This window comes from Eleginops maclovinus, chromosome 10 (assembly GCF_036324505.1).
Source record: "Eleginops maclovinus isolate JMC-PN-2008 ecotype Puerto Natales chromosome 10, JC_Emac_rtc_rv5, whole genome shotgun sequence".
Classification (NCBI taxonomy): Eukaryota; Metazoa; Chordata; class Actinopteri; order Perciformes; family Eleginopidae; genus Eleginops; species Eleginops maclovinus.
Window position 1 is genome coordinate 2,117,513 of NC_086358.1, and position 15,600 is coordinate 2,133,112.

Sequence of the window (15,600 nt, forward strand, 5' to 3'; positions counted from 1 at the left end):
ACACACACACACACACACACACACACACACACACACACACACACACACACACACACACACACACACACACACACACACCAGATTAGAGCAACATGCGACTAACACTGCAGGATCGAACTCCTGATACACATCGTTTCTTTTTTGGCCGTTTACCTGAAACAGCATCACAACAACGGATCTTGAAGGTGGAGGATTCGCCTCTTTACGGAAAACAAACGGGGACACATTTTGAGGTGAAACTACGGAAGCCCAGAGAGACAAGCCAGGAATAAAAAAGGTGTGTTTTTAAAGATAGTGTACATGTTTCTCAGTTGTTCACTTAAATCTGTTGGTGTTTTGTATCTTTAAAACAGGTGGGGACAATAGTTATGTCAGATAAAATGAATTATATTGAAGGAGAACTTTTCTAGCAGTAAAACTAAAATTCGAAATAGTGACAAAAAACACAAAATAAAACGTCACCTGGAAATAATTATGAATAGTGTTTATCCTATGAGGGACAGCAAACACTTTGCCCTTATAATAAATGTTTAAAAAATGTGTTTACAGATTAAAAAAAGTTCCTTGGTAAATTATTCTAGTGAGACCTCTTGTGGCCAACATGAGTCCATCCATCCATCCATCTTCTCCCGCTTCTCCGTCAGGGTCGCGGAGGTAACAGCTCCAGCAGAGAGCCCCAAACTTTCCTTTCCCTGGCCACATCAACCAGCTCTGACTGGGGGATTCCAAGGCGCTCCCAGGCCAGCGAAGAGATAGAATCCCTCCACCTGGTCCTAGGTCTACCCCTCGGTCTCTTCCCAGCTGGACGTGCCTGGAACACCTCCCTAGGGAGGTGCCCAGGTGGCATCCTCACTAGGTGCCCGAACCACCTCAACTGGCTCCTTTCAACGCGAAGGAGCAGCGGTTCTACTCCGAGTCCCTCCCGGATGACTGAACTTCTCACCTTATCCCTAAGGGAGATGCCAGCCACCCTGCGGAGAAATCCCATTTCGGCCGCTTGTATCCGCGATCTCGTTCTTTCGGTCCTGACCCATCCTTCATGACCATAGGTGAGGGTAGGAACGAAGATGGCCCGGTAGACAGAGAGCTTTGCCTTCTGGCTCAGCTCTCTTTTCGTCACAACGGTGGGGTAAAGCGACTGCAGTACCGCTCCTGCTGCTCCGATTCTCCGGCCCATCTCACGCTCCATTGTTCCCAACATGAGTGTAACAACAAAACACAAAATGTAACGGAAATGTTTGTTTTTTTAACATAAATTAAAGTGGAAATAGAAAGATATTCTCCTAAAACCTTTTTTTCCCCCACCTGACAATCTGTTTCTCACTGGCCTCTCGTGGCTTCTGTACAAATTAAACAAAACAAACAAATCCGCCATAGCAGCAGTTTCATGACACTACCTACACTTCTTGTGTAATACAAATAAACAGAATGGACGGCACAATGTAAGAGATGTGAGAGCTTTTAGAAAGAACACAAACTCGTAAACAAACAATTCAATTACAGTATGTATAAAAATATAATATTCACTATGCAATTCATTTCCCCTGTGACTGTCTGACGCAGCATGAGAGGCTTAGAGGACGTTTCCTATCGGACTGACAACGACACGGGTGATAAATGGAACTAACTGTCTCTCTATACAACATTTTTGCATTTGAAATGAAAATGCATAATAAGACAACTTCCATCCTTGTTATATTTGGTCATCTGCAGGAGTGTGGGTGTGTGGGGGAAGTGTGCTTGAGTCCAGGAAGTTGCCGGGTTAAGGTAAAGTGAATAAAGACAACATATTCGCTGAAAGCAGAGCCTCTCTGGAAGGCTGTGACTCCACTAAAATGCAGCTGAAGGAGCATGAAACACGGTGACGAACAGCATCTGTGATCAAGTAAACCTATGCTAGCTGAATTAAGGTTTGAAATAACCTTCTGCCCTTCTGCGTGGCAGAGAAAAGGTGGAAAATGTAAGGATGCAACATCTGAAATCAAGTAAAGACTATCAGACCATCACAGCTGCATCCTTTAAATTCAAGTGAAACATGTCTGATGCAACATCCTGTACCGATGGCTCCTTCAAACCTCTTGCAATTTGTTTTATTCCTTGCACCTTTGCACGTGTGTTTGGTTTTTTTGGATGTCGTACGCTGGAGCTAGGTTAGTATGTAGTTAGAGTTGTTCCAACAATAAGAGTGATTCAGGCTGGTTTCCTGGCCTCTCTCATCACTCCCGTTACCTTTCCTTCATGAAACTAATCCCTGCTTCCTCCCTCCTCTCTTCTTCTGGACACTACTCGTACTCCAGGAACTGTTTGTGATAAAACAAAAGGTACCTGCGGAAAGACAAAGGTAGCGTTAGGTCACACTGCAGCCTTTTTTTCCACTCAAATGATTCCGTTGCTAGCTGGGATAGCAGCTGGTTAAACTGGTTTGCTGTTCCACCAACTAGAACCCGAGAAGAGCTGCGTCACTACGTCCCTGCGACGACAGCCAGTGACATTTCCTTTCAAAAACAACAATGCCGGACAGCTTTGGAGTTGTGTTTATGTTGCTATTAAACATATAAAGCTAGATTGAATTGCAAGCAGAACTTCTCCAACACGGTGAACTCTTCTCCAACTTAAATGACAATGGTCGGCTTCTTAGGATCGCAAACAAAGGACTTTATAATGTCAGGTTTCTCTACTAAGAGAAGGATAATGTTAGCCTAGCCGCCAAAGTCAGTCGCTTAATCATATTGGAATTATCTTGGGGATGTTTAATAGAAAAAAGGAGATCGCACCTTTTATAAAACACCTCATCATGGATCATTATCCGAGTAGATGTATGGCATATAAATGTTAGACCATAAACACTTTGAAGGAGTAGGTATGGTACTTGCTATCCTTGTGGCGTACAGATAGATGGAGTAGCTATTAGTCCTGAAACATGCAGCTGATACTGGGTGGGTATGCCGCTCTTTAAATAGTTTAAATGGCACAATGATTGCAACAGGTTAGTCATTAAAGTGTGGTGACTAGTAAACACCACGTCACACTCATGCCCGGTTGATGTGTTGTGACGTTAAGGCTATAAAATGTGTGCGTGCGCCGTGTCTCACCCCTCACTGTCCAGCACGTCCTTGATGCTGGCCTTGGTGATGATGGCGTCGTCACATTTGAACCACTGGTCCTTGTGCTGCCGGATGAAGGTGGTGTAATGGCCGCTCTCTAGCGTCCCCTGGTGGTTCACCACGGCAAACAGACTGTACCTGAAACACACAGATCAATATCAGTTAGCAGTCTAGCTATATGTAGAATACTTCCACCATTACACGTTGTTGTTGTCTTTGATTTCTGCACAGGGATTTTACCGCCGATCTATACAATGTTTGTTCTGATTTCGGTCTCACTTGTTGTCGTTGTTGAAGGGGTCCACAGTCTGCTGGTACTGCCCGTTCATCCGGCTCTCTTTACTGAAACCCAGAGGACGACAGTCACAGCACGAGTCAGCAGGTGTCTATTCTACAAATTAAAAGTATGTTCTAACTGCAGTTTAACTTTACGTTGTGGGCTCTTCATCTCTTTTGAAATTTTGTCTTTTTTTATCTTGACTTTGTCTCAGAATTTTACATTTTTTTATCTTGACTAATTTCTTATAATTTCCCAGATATTTTGTTTTCACAGATAGAAGATGAGCAGTACCATATATACAGTTGATATAGTATGATGTGAAAATATGATGCACTCTTGAGCAGTTGAAAAGCATCCAAATTAGAGATGCACTGGTCGATCCAAACCCGAGAGGATGAACCGTAAACACATGAAGATGGCTGGGTAAAGTTTCTTAAAGTTTGGAAGGAAATGTTATTGGTTGTCCCCAAATCATCATTTCATTACCATTTCCCATGAGAGGAAAGTCCCATAAAGGGTGCAAATAATGCATGCTGTCAATTACAGTTGGAATACAAAGAACAAATCTGAATGAATGATTTATCCACAAAATTGTGCATCTCTAATCTCATTGTGTGTATTTCGTTTTCACCTGGAGGCCATGAAGGGCGTCATGTCGAGCTCCAGAGGGAAGGAGACGTACGTGGTGATCTTCCTCCGCAGTTTGGCCGAGTGCTCGAACCTCTGGAAGCAGAAACAGAGAGCGTTATAACTCCGCTCTGATTAATAATACCTCCATATATCATCATCGGTCCGTCTCACTTTGAGGTGGAAGCAGGCGACGATGGGAAGCTTCTTCATGGTCAGCTGCTTGGTGGACTCCTGGTAACTGTGGCAACCGCTGCACTTGATCTTGGCGCCGCTGCCGAGGTGCTCCGGCCGAGTGAACCTGAGGGGAGGGGGGGGGGTGGATTTAGAGAGAGACAGTGTGTGTGTGTGTGTGTGTGTGTGTGTGTGTGTGTGTGTGTGTGTGTGTGTGTGTGTGAAGCCGCTGCTTCCGTTACCTGCGCAGACAGTCGGTGAGCGTCGTGGCCCCGGAGGTGTGGCTCTCTCCGTTCAGCGCCGACCCGTCCCCACCGGGGCTCAGGGGCCAGAAGGGGGTGGAGGAGCCCGGCAGGTCCAGGCTGATGTCCCAGAACGGGTCGATGGTGGTGGAGACGCCGCTGCAAAGGAGGAGGAGGAGGAGGTGGAGGAGGAGGACAGACAAACAAGTCTGCATGAGAAGAGGAAAACGATGCACATAGCTCATAGTAGATTCTCTGTGGAGATGGACATTGGACTTCCAGTCCCACTTATTCACATGGACATACGTGAGAGAGAGACCAAACAGGGGCGATTTAAAATACTGCACTTGGCCAGCAACTCCTAATGTCCATCTGAGCTCTGGAGATAATTGCAACTAGCACAATAGTTTAAAAAAAAAAGGCGAAAACTCTGTTAAATGACATTTTAAGTGTGGTATTGCGTTGCTGCAGAGATATCCCTGCCTACTAGTCGTATTCTACATACTAAATAAAACATATATGCTGGTAATCTCTTAAAACATCCCATCATGATCATTTTATTATCCTTTATAGAATAATGATGCACACAATGATCAATCTCTAATATTGTGAACTGCAATAGTCAAAAATAATTGCAATTCGTTATTTTTTCAGCCCTACACTAGAAAAAGTAGCACCCTGGCATCACCCTGCTGTTGTTTAATTACGATAAAGCGATGTATGAACTTTAAAAAAAGACCTAAACGGCTTCAAAAGTACGAATGCATCTCGGAGAATTCAGATCCTAGAGTTGAAGATACTTCCTTCGACCAGCAGGTGATGCTAGAGATACACAGACAGTAAAAGCCTCTAAAGGGATTCAGTGTTGCTGCAGTGTAGCAGCTCAGTGACTGATGTGCACAGTGTGAATCAAGACGGAAGGGGGGGCAGCAGGGTCACCTCAGGGCAGGCATACTGTAACATCACGTACTGTACGGTCATGCAGCAGTGTGGTAGTGTCTGTCTCTGAAGAGGAGTAAAACATATATAGTGGTGTGTGAGAGTGAGTGTGTGTGTGTGTGTGTGTGTTTTGTTTTATCTCCCGATGAAGCTCCTCACACACTCACTGGCACACTTGGCAGGTGACGTCAGACTGCAGCCCCCCCGTGAAGATCTGGTCGATGATGCAGTTACAGTGGTTCGGGTTGTTGGCTTTCTTCCCGTTGTCGTCTGCAAAGGATAACACACACACACACACACACACACACACACACACACACACACACACACACACACACACACACACACACACACACACACACACACACACACACACACACACACACACACACACACACACACACACACACACACACACACACACACACACACACACACACACACACACACACACACACACACACACACACACACACACACACACACACACACACACACACACACACACACACACACACAGAGTTACTGGGAGTAAAGCTGTGTCTCTCCTCTCTAAATCCTCTCCTGTTATTTTTCCTCCTCGACTCTTCACATCCATGCCTCTCGTGTGTGTGTTCTGTTGATCTTCTCTCGTCAATGCAACATGTTTATCTGAGGTCTAGCGCTCATGTACACAGCTATTTGTATCCATGCATTTCAGAGGTTTTGTGTACGTGCAGACGGTGTATTTACGTGAAAGCTAAGGGGGCTCTGATCAGGATTTTGGGGCTGATCCTGGAGAGCAGTATCGTCCAATCAGATCACTGTTCCTCATGTGTTTGTGAGCTCCTTCCTCTCAATGCAGGACAATCAAAAGGGTTGTCATGTGTGTGTCATGTGTGTGAAACCTTTGCAGTGTCTGTGCAGGACGTCCAGCGCAGCGATGAGGAACTCGTGGGCATCCTGCTGCTCGTATCCGGCCAGGTGACGGGCGTGAGTCCACACCAGGTGGAGGAGACGGAAGGGGATGTGAGGCGACCGATGGCCTGAGTAGAACTGGAGATAGAAAGTGTGTGTGTGTGTGTGAGACTCCTTCTTCTACACATATGAGCATATTCTGTTAGGATGAGTTACCTCCTGGAAGAGCTGCGACATCTCACACACCAGACAGGAGTTACTCTGCATCTCACATTTGTGTCTGTCAGACAGGAAGAAGTCGCGCAGCAGCGGCGTGTGCGTCAGCGCCTGCACGATGCAGTTCATGAAGCACGTGTTGCCCAGGTTTATCAGCCCTCGCAGGCCTGAGGGTGGAAACAAATAGATAAGAAGCAGGCAACAAAAAGAGCAAGGGATTGTGGGGGATAAAGAAAAAGGGGGGGAAAGGCTGAAGACAGACGGATAGTTTTACTGCATTTCCATTTCCATTGGAAGACGAAAGTCAGGGCTGGGAGTTACGTCCAATTCGGGGTTGACTGCGTTCCAGTAGCATGAGTCAGGAAGTTGCACTGTTCGCCGTGTTTGGTTATAAGTGCTCTTTATCATCGAATAATGAATGTAAAACAAACGTTACAGTGAGGAGCGGTATTACTACATTTTAAATAATGATCTCCGCCCTCAGTTCCAGTTGAAATTTCTGACGAGGAACTCGGATAGTCCCACCTCCCAGGTCAACTTGAAGGCACCATTTAACTTGGCTTCGGCAGCGTGTCTGGGCTGCGAATAAACAAGGTCATGTCCCTGAAGCAGCAGGCAGGGAAACACCTTGTCCGATTACAGCGAGCCAAACATCTCACAGTTGGATGTGAGAGAAGAGAAAAAGAAAGGGGATAGGAAAGAAAGAAAGGGGAAGAGTTTCCACAACCGCTCCATCACTGGTGTGTGTGTGTGTGTGTGTGTGTGTGTGTGTGTGTGTGTGTGTGTGTGTGTGTGTGTGTGTGTGTGTGTGTGTGTGTGTGTGTGCACTCACCAATAGTGCAGTTGGAGGTGATTCTCCTCCTCTTGGGGTTGTGGCGGAGCAGCTCCAGCTCCCTCTTGGTGGGTTCCCACGTTGAGTACTTCTCCCCGATCCCTGAAACACACACAACACACACACATGATAAACACACTTCATCCGTCAATTTGACTCCTTCTCAAAGAGCTGCAACACAAAGAACAGTTGCAAAACATCTCTGAAATAAATGTTAAGCTATAAACAATGCAAAACAATCAGTAGCTCCAACAGTGTGTGTGTGTTTCGGGGTCATACCTTGCATTTTCCAGGCTTTCCTCTGCTCCTCTTTGGCAATCTGTTCCATGTCTTTGTCATAGATGTAGTCTTGGCACATAAAGCAGTAGATCCCTCCGTACAGCAGGTCGATGGCTGCACGGACAGACGAGACGCAGAAAACAAAGAATGCATGAGGAAGCTGTTGGTGAATCAGAGGGCGAAGAAGGGTTGGTGTGTTGCTACGCTAACTGCTACATCTCCCACTCTTTCTTCTATTCAGGCCACGTTACCATGGCGCTGCGATGCCAGGTATCTGCTGACACATCAGCTGTTGTTGTGTTGTCGGAGAATAAAGGAGAGAGCCAAAGGAGGAGGAGGAGGAAGAAAGATGAATCTAATTGTGCAATCTCTCGCAGTTTAGCGCTCAATTAAATGAACAAAAAACTCCTTCCACTCATCCTCTGTCATCACCTGCAGCTACCTGTTCGCTGTTGCGTTGACAACCATATAATCCTCTGCAGGAATTAAGGAGGAGAGGAAGGAAGGAAGGAAAAGCACTCAATTAGACAACTTCACATAACTGAAGAGGGGGGAAAGGAACAGGTGCAATTGTGTGGTGCAGGCATGAGTGCTAAAACCCAGAAATGTGTCACTTTTTTCAGATTTTCAAAGAATTGTTTTTTTTTTCATGAATTTTTATATTTGCAGGAATTAAGGAGAGGAAGGAAGGAAAAGGAGGGGGAAAGAACAGGTGCACAAGAGTTGTGCAGGAATGAGTCCCAATACCCAGAAATGAGTCACTTGTATCACTACCCTTTATTCTACAACAAAATACAGGAATGGGAAAACTCCCAAAAGAATAATAGGGCCTCTTTAAAGCATGTAACGTACCCGTTTGTACAACCTTATATTGTGTACAGGAGAGAAAAGCAACAGAAGAGACATTACTGCATATTATCTCCAACACAAGGCGTTCATCCTGCTGGATTAAATGCTGCGATGCCTTTTTTTATTTATTATTCTCCACATAAAAGAATTAGGCTCGGCGTCTCACTGCAGTGTTTGCTGCTGCAGACTCTCGGGGTGTCCAATACACAGGCTGCGTGTCAGATGGTGAGAATCAGTCTTTATGAATCCTCCTTTTTCCTCTGCGTTATCGCTCTGCTCAGGAATATCCCCTCTGGTGTGTGTGTGTGTGTGTGTGTGTGTTTCCCACAGTTTAATTAGGTTAGCTTCTGAATGAAATGCTGCGAGTGAGAAACAGCGTGATGTGTTCGGAGGGAGAGAGAACTGAAAAAAAGGGGCAGATCTCAGCAGACTTTTCAGGAGGTAATTAAGTTGTCGTTAACAAACCCCTGAGGAAGAAGCCTCCATTAACCCCCCCCCAGCCCCTTCCTCCTTTCTATCTATCTTTCATCATCTGCATCTTCACTCACAGCTATTTTCTGAATGCTGTTTGCAGCCTTGATTTCGAGGATCATCTCTTGTCTCCATCCTCTCTTCTCTTTGCCCTCCTCCTGTTCCCATGGTTACCTGATGACCCTGTCGATATATTCAGGATTGTAAAAGAAGATTTCATCTAATTGCCCTCGTACCATTATTACCCCGTCTTTCCTTAACCCGGTCCCATCAGTTCAAGGGGGTTCTGCCCCTCCCTTTCCTTCCTCCATGCAGTGGTGCAGTGATGGCGTATTTTTGTAGGCTAACGTGGAAATTAGCATCTTAAGGGCTCCCTCGACAAAAAGCCGACAGGTTTCGCTATAATCTCCACAAAAGCTAGTATTAGACTATAAAGGAACTACAGCCCGGTCACATGACTTCACGTCACCACCGCTAAGCTAAAGGCGGCTAATGTTGGGCTATAAAGGAACTACAGCACGGTCACATGACTTCACGTCACCACTGCTAAGCTAAAGGAGGCTAATGTTGGGCTATAAAGGAACTACAGCACGGTCACATGACTTCACGTCTCCACCGCTAAGCTAAAGGCGGCTAATGTTGGACTATAAAGGAACTACAGCACGGTCACATGACTTCACCTCACCACCGCTAAGCTAAAGGAAGCTAATGTTGGGCTATAAAGGAACTACAAAACACAAAAAAGGTCTAATGAGAGAATATTCTTCTCCTGTAGAGTTGCAGATACTTGCAAAAATCGTGGTTAAGGTGCACCATGAAACCTTACAAATACTTGAGTTATAACCCATCTTTATATCAACACTCCTCTTCTTGCAGCAGTTTCCAGACTGCTTCACAATCACCTGGGACTTCTCCAGACTGCATGCTCCCTGCAGCGCTTGAACAGGTTACACTCGGCAATCTGCTCTGCAATAATTCTGAGATTTCTGTGACATGTTTTGATTATTACCGGCTGCGTGTCCCTGTGGGAGTAACACGGCTCGGGAGAGACAGCCAACTGTTCTCAGCAAAACACCCACTGTGTCAGTGTTCCAGATCGTCTCTGTTGGATGCTGATATTTTATTCAAAGAATTGAAATACAACTTTCCCCAATTTCCCACGGTGAACGCATGCCAGCAAAGCAACTACCTCTGGAAACAGAAGCCATAGAAGTCTTTTTAAAAGGGAAGATTTCCAACCAATCCAGTGCAGATTATTACTGGAGTCACTGATGTGCAATGTTTTACTTTAGCTCCTCTGACCTGGAATATAATCCTGTCAAAACAAATCCCTTTTTTTGTGCTGTGCCCCACAAACCACTGAATGTTCTTTGGAGGAAGCTTTAACCCAATACAATAGATTTTAGCAGGTGTAAATCAGCTTGACTTTAAATCCGCCACCAAGACAGACCTGGGTTCACTGTGATGGGCGAACTGAGGCTGAATACACAGGTGACATTCAGGTCCCCCCGTGAGGCCTGTGTTGCATTATGTTCCAGCAGGTTGCGTAACAAGCTGCTGTTGATTAATTAGTTTGATTAAATGCATGAAAACAAAAACCGTGTTGAAGCTTGGAGGACATGTTCAAAAAATAAATCGTTTTAAAGAATTATTCAATTAAATACAAAATTGGGTTTGTTACAGTTGATTCATTTTGGACGGGAAAAATACAAATAATAATAATAATAATAATAATAATAATAATAAAAATAAAAGAACATAAAGAAAATAAAGGAACATTTCAATTAAAGATAAAACAGAAAATACAAATATTTATGCATTTATTTTTTATTAAATGTCCTTTAAAGAAGAAGTTAAAGCATAAAATGTATAAGTTTAATTAAAATGTAGTATAACAAATAATATATATTTTTTAATGGCTACAAATACAGTATTTGTATAAACATAACAAGTTAAAGAAATGTCCAATCAAAGACTAAATTAAACGTGTAACATCAGACATTCATGCTGATTTGCACAGCAGTCAGTACGTAGTGACAGTCAGTCTACCTCGAATACAGAGACATAAACTCTGGTGTTTATGGGCTGTCAGCGCTTCCTGCGATCAAACCGCATCTTCATCAGCCACTCAGCTGTGTAATTAGCCCCTTCAGCTGCCTTTGTTTGGAGAGGAGAGGCATTACTGTGTGTGTGTGTTTGTGTGTGTGCGTTTAAGAGGCAACTCATTTAAGCAAAGGGGGATAATTACATGTCTGATGCCTGGTGTTACACCATGTGCAAAACCCTCCAAACACACCTGCTCCAGCTTTACTTGTGGACCATGGTGTGTGTGTGTGTGTGTGTGTGTGTGTCGTACCTAGGTTATGCCTTTTGCTCTTGGCGTGTTCGTGGATGTGTTTTTTGGCAAAGCAGGCGAAGAAGACGCAGTAGAGGCAGGAGTGGAGTCTGTTGAGGTGGGCGCCGCACATGTGGCAGATACAGGACTTGGCCTGGAAGAGAGGAGACAGACATTATTAGCACCGTATTCTAATACAGCATGTAATATGAGGCACGTATCTGCAGTATATGGGTGTGACTGCAGGTCCGACATGTGTAGTGAGCTGTAGGGTGGAGACGTTTTGTTTTTCTGGCAATTTTAAAACTTCAAATGTATCTTGAATTACGATGTAAGTATCGGAGCAGGGGAACGGGATAATGGGAAATGCTAGCCTCCTCATTATGAACCAACAAGCCCCCATATTGTGTTGGAGTCTATGTAAATACTAGGCATTATGGTAAGACAAGCAAGAACGAATTTCAGAATAAAAGCAGCAACGAATCGAATAAAAACAACTATACAGCAGTGACAGGCAGATTCACGTTCAGTCGGTCAGTCGGTCGGTCGGTCGGTCGGTCGGTCAGTCAGTCAGTCAAGTATTAGTAAATACAAGTAAATAAAAAAGGAAATTAAATACCAACACATAAATAACAATAAAATAAGAGCTATCCACAAATAAAACGTGTAATTGTTGAAATAATTCCTCAAGCTAAATATTTAAAAGAACACATTTCCCTAAGAGTAATCTGACTTTCTACAGACCAACTTCACATCAACATGCTAAGCAGACCAACTCAAGACATTCGGATTGGGAATTTCAAAACAAAAGCCCTCTAACATGTCCCTTTTTTTGTTTTGTTCTGTGTGTGGGAGTGTGTGAGAGAAACAAGTGTGTGTGTGCAGTGTGTGAGAATGTGTCATTGAAAATAAGGAAAAAACTCCCTCTTTTGTGCATCTTTCTGCTCTAATGGCTTAAGTATCTTATGATAGTTAATGACCGTTAATAATGGATATGTTCCTATATATGCTGTTTGATAGTCATGCAGGAGGAGGGGGTGGGGGGGGGTGCATGATGCAGGGTTGATAGCAACAGTTCAAAGCAGTAGAGAAGCTGGCAGCAAGATGAATAATCAGAGGTGAGATAAATGAGTAATGGCTGCAAGAACAGGGAGGGGAGAACAATAAAAGACAAGAGGAAGAAGAAGGGCAGAGATAGAAAGACAGATTAGAGGACACACAGGGAGAGATTATAAAAAATTAGCATCAACGCTAAATGCAAATGTGGATTTCAATGTCAAATTGAGTCCCCTCCAAAGATCACACACATTCAGAGTGGAATTAAGGACAAAGAGGATGGAAATGGGTCTAAACGTGGGAGATTGTATCCTTCGCAGACCATTTACATGCACTTAAACCTATAGAACACACTACAGGAAAAGGAAAACCCCCTAAAAGTATAGCATGGCCCTTTAAGGCATCAAATCCAGGACAGGATTAATACCTCATGGGTGCATTTGTATCGAGTTGTAACGTTAAGAGGCGCAGATCGTCACAGCACATAGGAGCCCCATATTGGCATGCTGTGCTCAGCGCCATGCATCCTGCACTTTAATTGGCTCTGGGACAAACCCTGCATCCCCTGTCATCTGTCATGGGATCAGTGGGAGCCTAGAAGGCATGTTTACTGGAATAAATGGGGTAAACATTGGCAGAGATTTCCAGATTCCTGCCCAACTACACTCTCTCACATCCCTCCCAATGGCACTACATTTCTTTACATCGATTGGAGCTCAACTTAAGATGGATTCCCCCTTTCTTATAGTATGTTTTAAGGATTGTGATTACAGATCTTTTCAGAGTTTGGTCTACAGGATGATTTTATGTTTTCCATCCTGCACAGGCTTCATTATGTCTGTTTTTGCACGTAAACAATCTCAGCGCCATTAGCATTATTAGCCTCTGGGGGAATGCTGTGGGTTTACCCAGTTATTCCAATAAAGCAGCTCCCACTATTCCCCTCTGCTCACTTAAGCTCGGAGCAGAGGAGCAACAGAAATGTTGATTTCCATCACTTCCCCCGAGAAATAATAATTGCATCTGCGTTCATTTCTACCGTTGTTTCCCATCTTTTTGAAGGAGAAACACCATCATTCACTCCGACCCAATGCTGCGTCAAACTGACCTTCAAACACAGATTGAATTTCAAGCATTCAGTCACCTTGAGAGGTGGGTAATCACATCTGAACGACAGGTGCGTTGTGTTTTATCAGTCCACCATGAAACAAAAAACAACACAACCCCCGTAATCTCATTTAGCTACGTGTTAGCAACCCCCTTACGATGCGCTAAATATTAGAAATGCACTTTGAAGACAAGTAAAAGCTTCAAAATGATTATTAAACTGATGTATTTATGTCCTGGAAAACAAACGTTAACATGTCTTTAAGCTTCCAGTCATCTGACATTCAAAAAAAGCATGTTTGACTTCAAGACTAAGGAACTGCAATGCCTTTGTTTTGCAGGTAAATTCCTTTACTACACCCATCTAGACACAGATCTCACCCCTCAATGGACCTGACAGATGTAGCCTCTGTGTGACAGTGATAATGTCACACACAAACACACACACACACACTTCTAACCAGGAACTTTCCAGCCCATTACCCTCTGCGGCTTTCTCATAACATCCTGCCTGCAGAGCGCTCACAGAGGCATCACTGAGTATCTGAACACTGTGGGATTGCTCCTTGTACCCAGGACCAACATCTGAGTACTTGTTCCACTTCTTCTACTACTACTAATGCATATCCAAAACTACTCGGCGTGTGTGTGTGTTTGTACTCTTGCTCAACAACAGCAGAGGATGTGAGGATGTGTTGAGTGACAGGGCACACACTCCTACATGAATACTCTGTTCTCTCAGAGAGTAGAAACACACACACACTGTAATACTGACAGGATGAGTGAGGAGGGATTGATGCATATTGATGCCTCTTCATAATTCATGTGCTGTCTAAGTGTGTGTGTGTGTGTGTGTGTGTGTGTGTGTGTGTGTGTGTGTGTGTGTGTGTGTGTGTGTGTGTGTGTGTGTGACTGGAATAATAATCTTTAGGTTCTGTTCTTTTTCACATTTTGCATTTATGTCCTTCCTGGCATTTCAAGCACATGCAAAATCATATTGAATGAGTGTGGAACACCACTGCTCTGCTGTCCTGCAGCTGGAGGGAAGTGGAGAGGCTGCCGGCTCAGAGCCAAAGCAAACAATCAGCTCATAATCCATTATCGCTCTCTGGCTTTGAAGTGAGCAAACAGGCAGCTAACTGGGAGGTAAGATGGAAGCTAGCATCAGTTCTGTCAGGTGTGTGTATGGCAGAGGTGGGAGAAGTACTCAGATCTTGAGCAAAAGTAGAAGTACTCAGATCTTGTACTTGAGTAAAGTAAAGGACTCAGATCTTGTACTTGAGTAAAGTAGGCTTTGTATACTGCAGGGTAGCTGCTGGATTTACTGCAGGTGATCTAAAGTCTGATTTAAGGGCTGATTATATTTACCATCATTCATCCTAATCAGTAAAGTAACTAAAGGGATTATATAAATGTAGTGGGGTATAAGTACACAGTAACATACAATGGAAATACTCAAGTAAAGTACAAGTACCTCCAAATTGTAGTTCAATACAGTACTTGAGTAAATGTACTTAGTTACTTTCCACCACTGACTTTAGGATATTCCCAGCCAAATATACCCAGGATAACACTGTCTGAACATGGGTAGTATTTGACTCCACTGTCGGATGTGTGTGTTGTTTTGGAAGGGCGATGCGCACACACACAGAGATGCACACACACACACAATTAGGGTTTCCTTCTGCTTGTTACCTTGCGTTTTCTGGTCTCAGCTGACCCGCTCCACACGAAGCACTGATAGATGACCCTCAGGTTCTGCTTCCAGTTTTCCACTTTGAAGCTGCTGACATGGGGACATCCTGCAGGACTCATGGTAGTCCCAACACCCGGGTTTAGTGTCCTCTCTCCGGGCGATGCAACCTCAAATCCCCGCAACGCAGACCCAGGAGAAACGGGTGTAGCTCTGCAAGGTTTCCTCAGACTGCTGCAGTTTGGGCTAACTGCACATGTTTGCAATAACAGAGACACATGCAGTATACAACATCACTATCTAATATAACTCTAGAACATTATTTATGTTCTTTAAATCCACCAATGTGATCGCAGAATTACATGTTAGCAGGCTGGCTAAAGTTGGTTAGCAATGGAATTTACACGGCGACTGTAGTCAAGACCCACCTCATTCAAATCGGTGGACCAATCAGAAGCGAGTGAGGCGTATGATTGACGTGTGACAACTTTCTTTTCAC

At 44.2% G+C, this 15,600-nt stretch overlaps 1 protein-coding gene across 2 annotated transcripts; it reads right to left on the reverse strand.

Annotated features, from left to right (window-relative positions):
• Nucleotides 1-6: 6 nt before the first annotated feature.
• On the reverse strand, nt 7-15,518 carry usp22 (ubiquitin specific peptidase 22). 2 transcript variants are annotated; one of them, XM_063894184.1, is made up of 13 exons: nt 15,104-15,518; nt 11,267-11,399; nt 7,591-7,704; nt 7,312-7,413; nt 6,480-6,646; nt 6,254-6,401; nt 5,534-5,636; nt 4,428-4,586; nt 4,186-4,312; nt 4,016-4,107; nt 3,384-3,446; nt 3,093-3,242; nt 7-2,325 (listed from the first exon to the last, which is right to left on the reverse strand). In XM_063894184.1, exons 1-13 carry the CDS (start codon nt 15,221-15,223, stop codon nt 2,283-2,285), a joined length of 1,521 nt encoding a protein of 506 aa, XP_063750254.1. In that variant the 5' UTR covers nt 15,224-15,518; the 3' UTR covers nt 7-2,282. The 2 variants fall into 2 exon arrangements, with proteins under 2 accessions (XP_063750254.1, XP_063750255.1); XM_063894185.1 differs by lacking the exon at nt 3,384-3,446.
• Nucleotides 15,519-15,600: the final 82 nt, after the last annotated feature.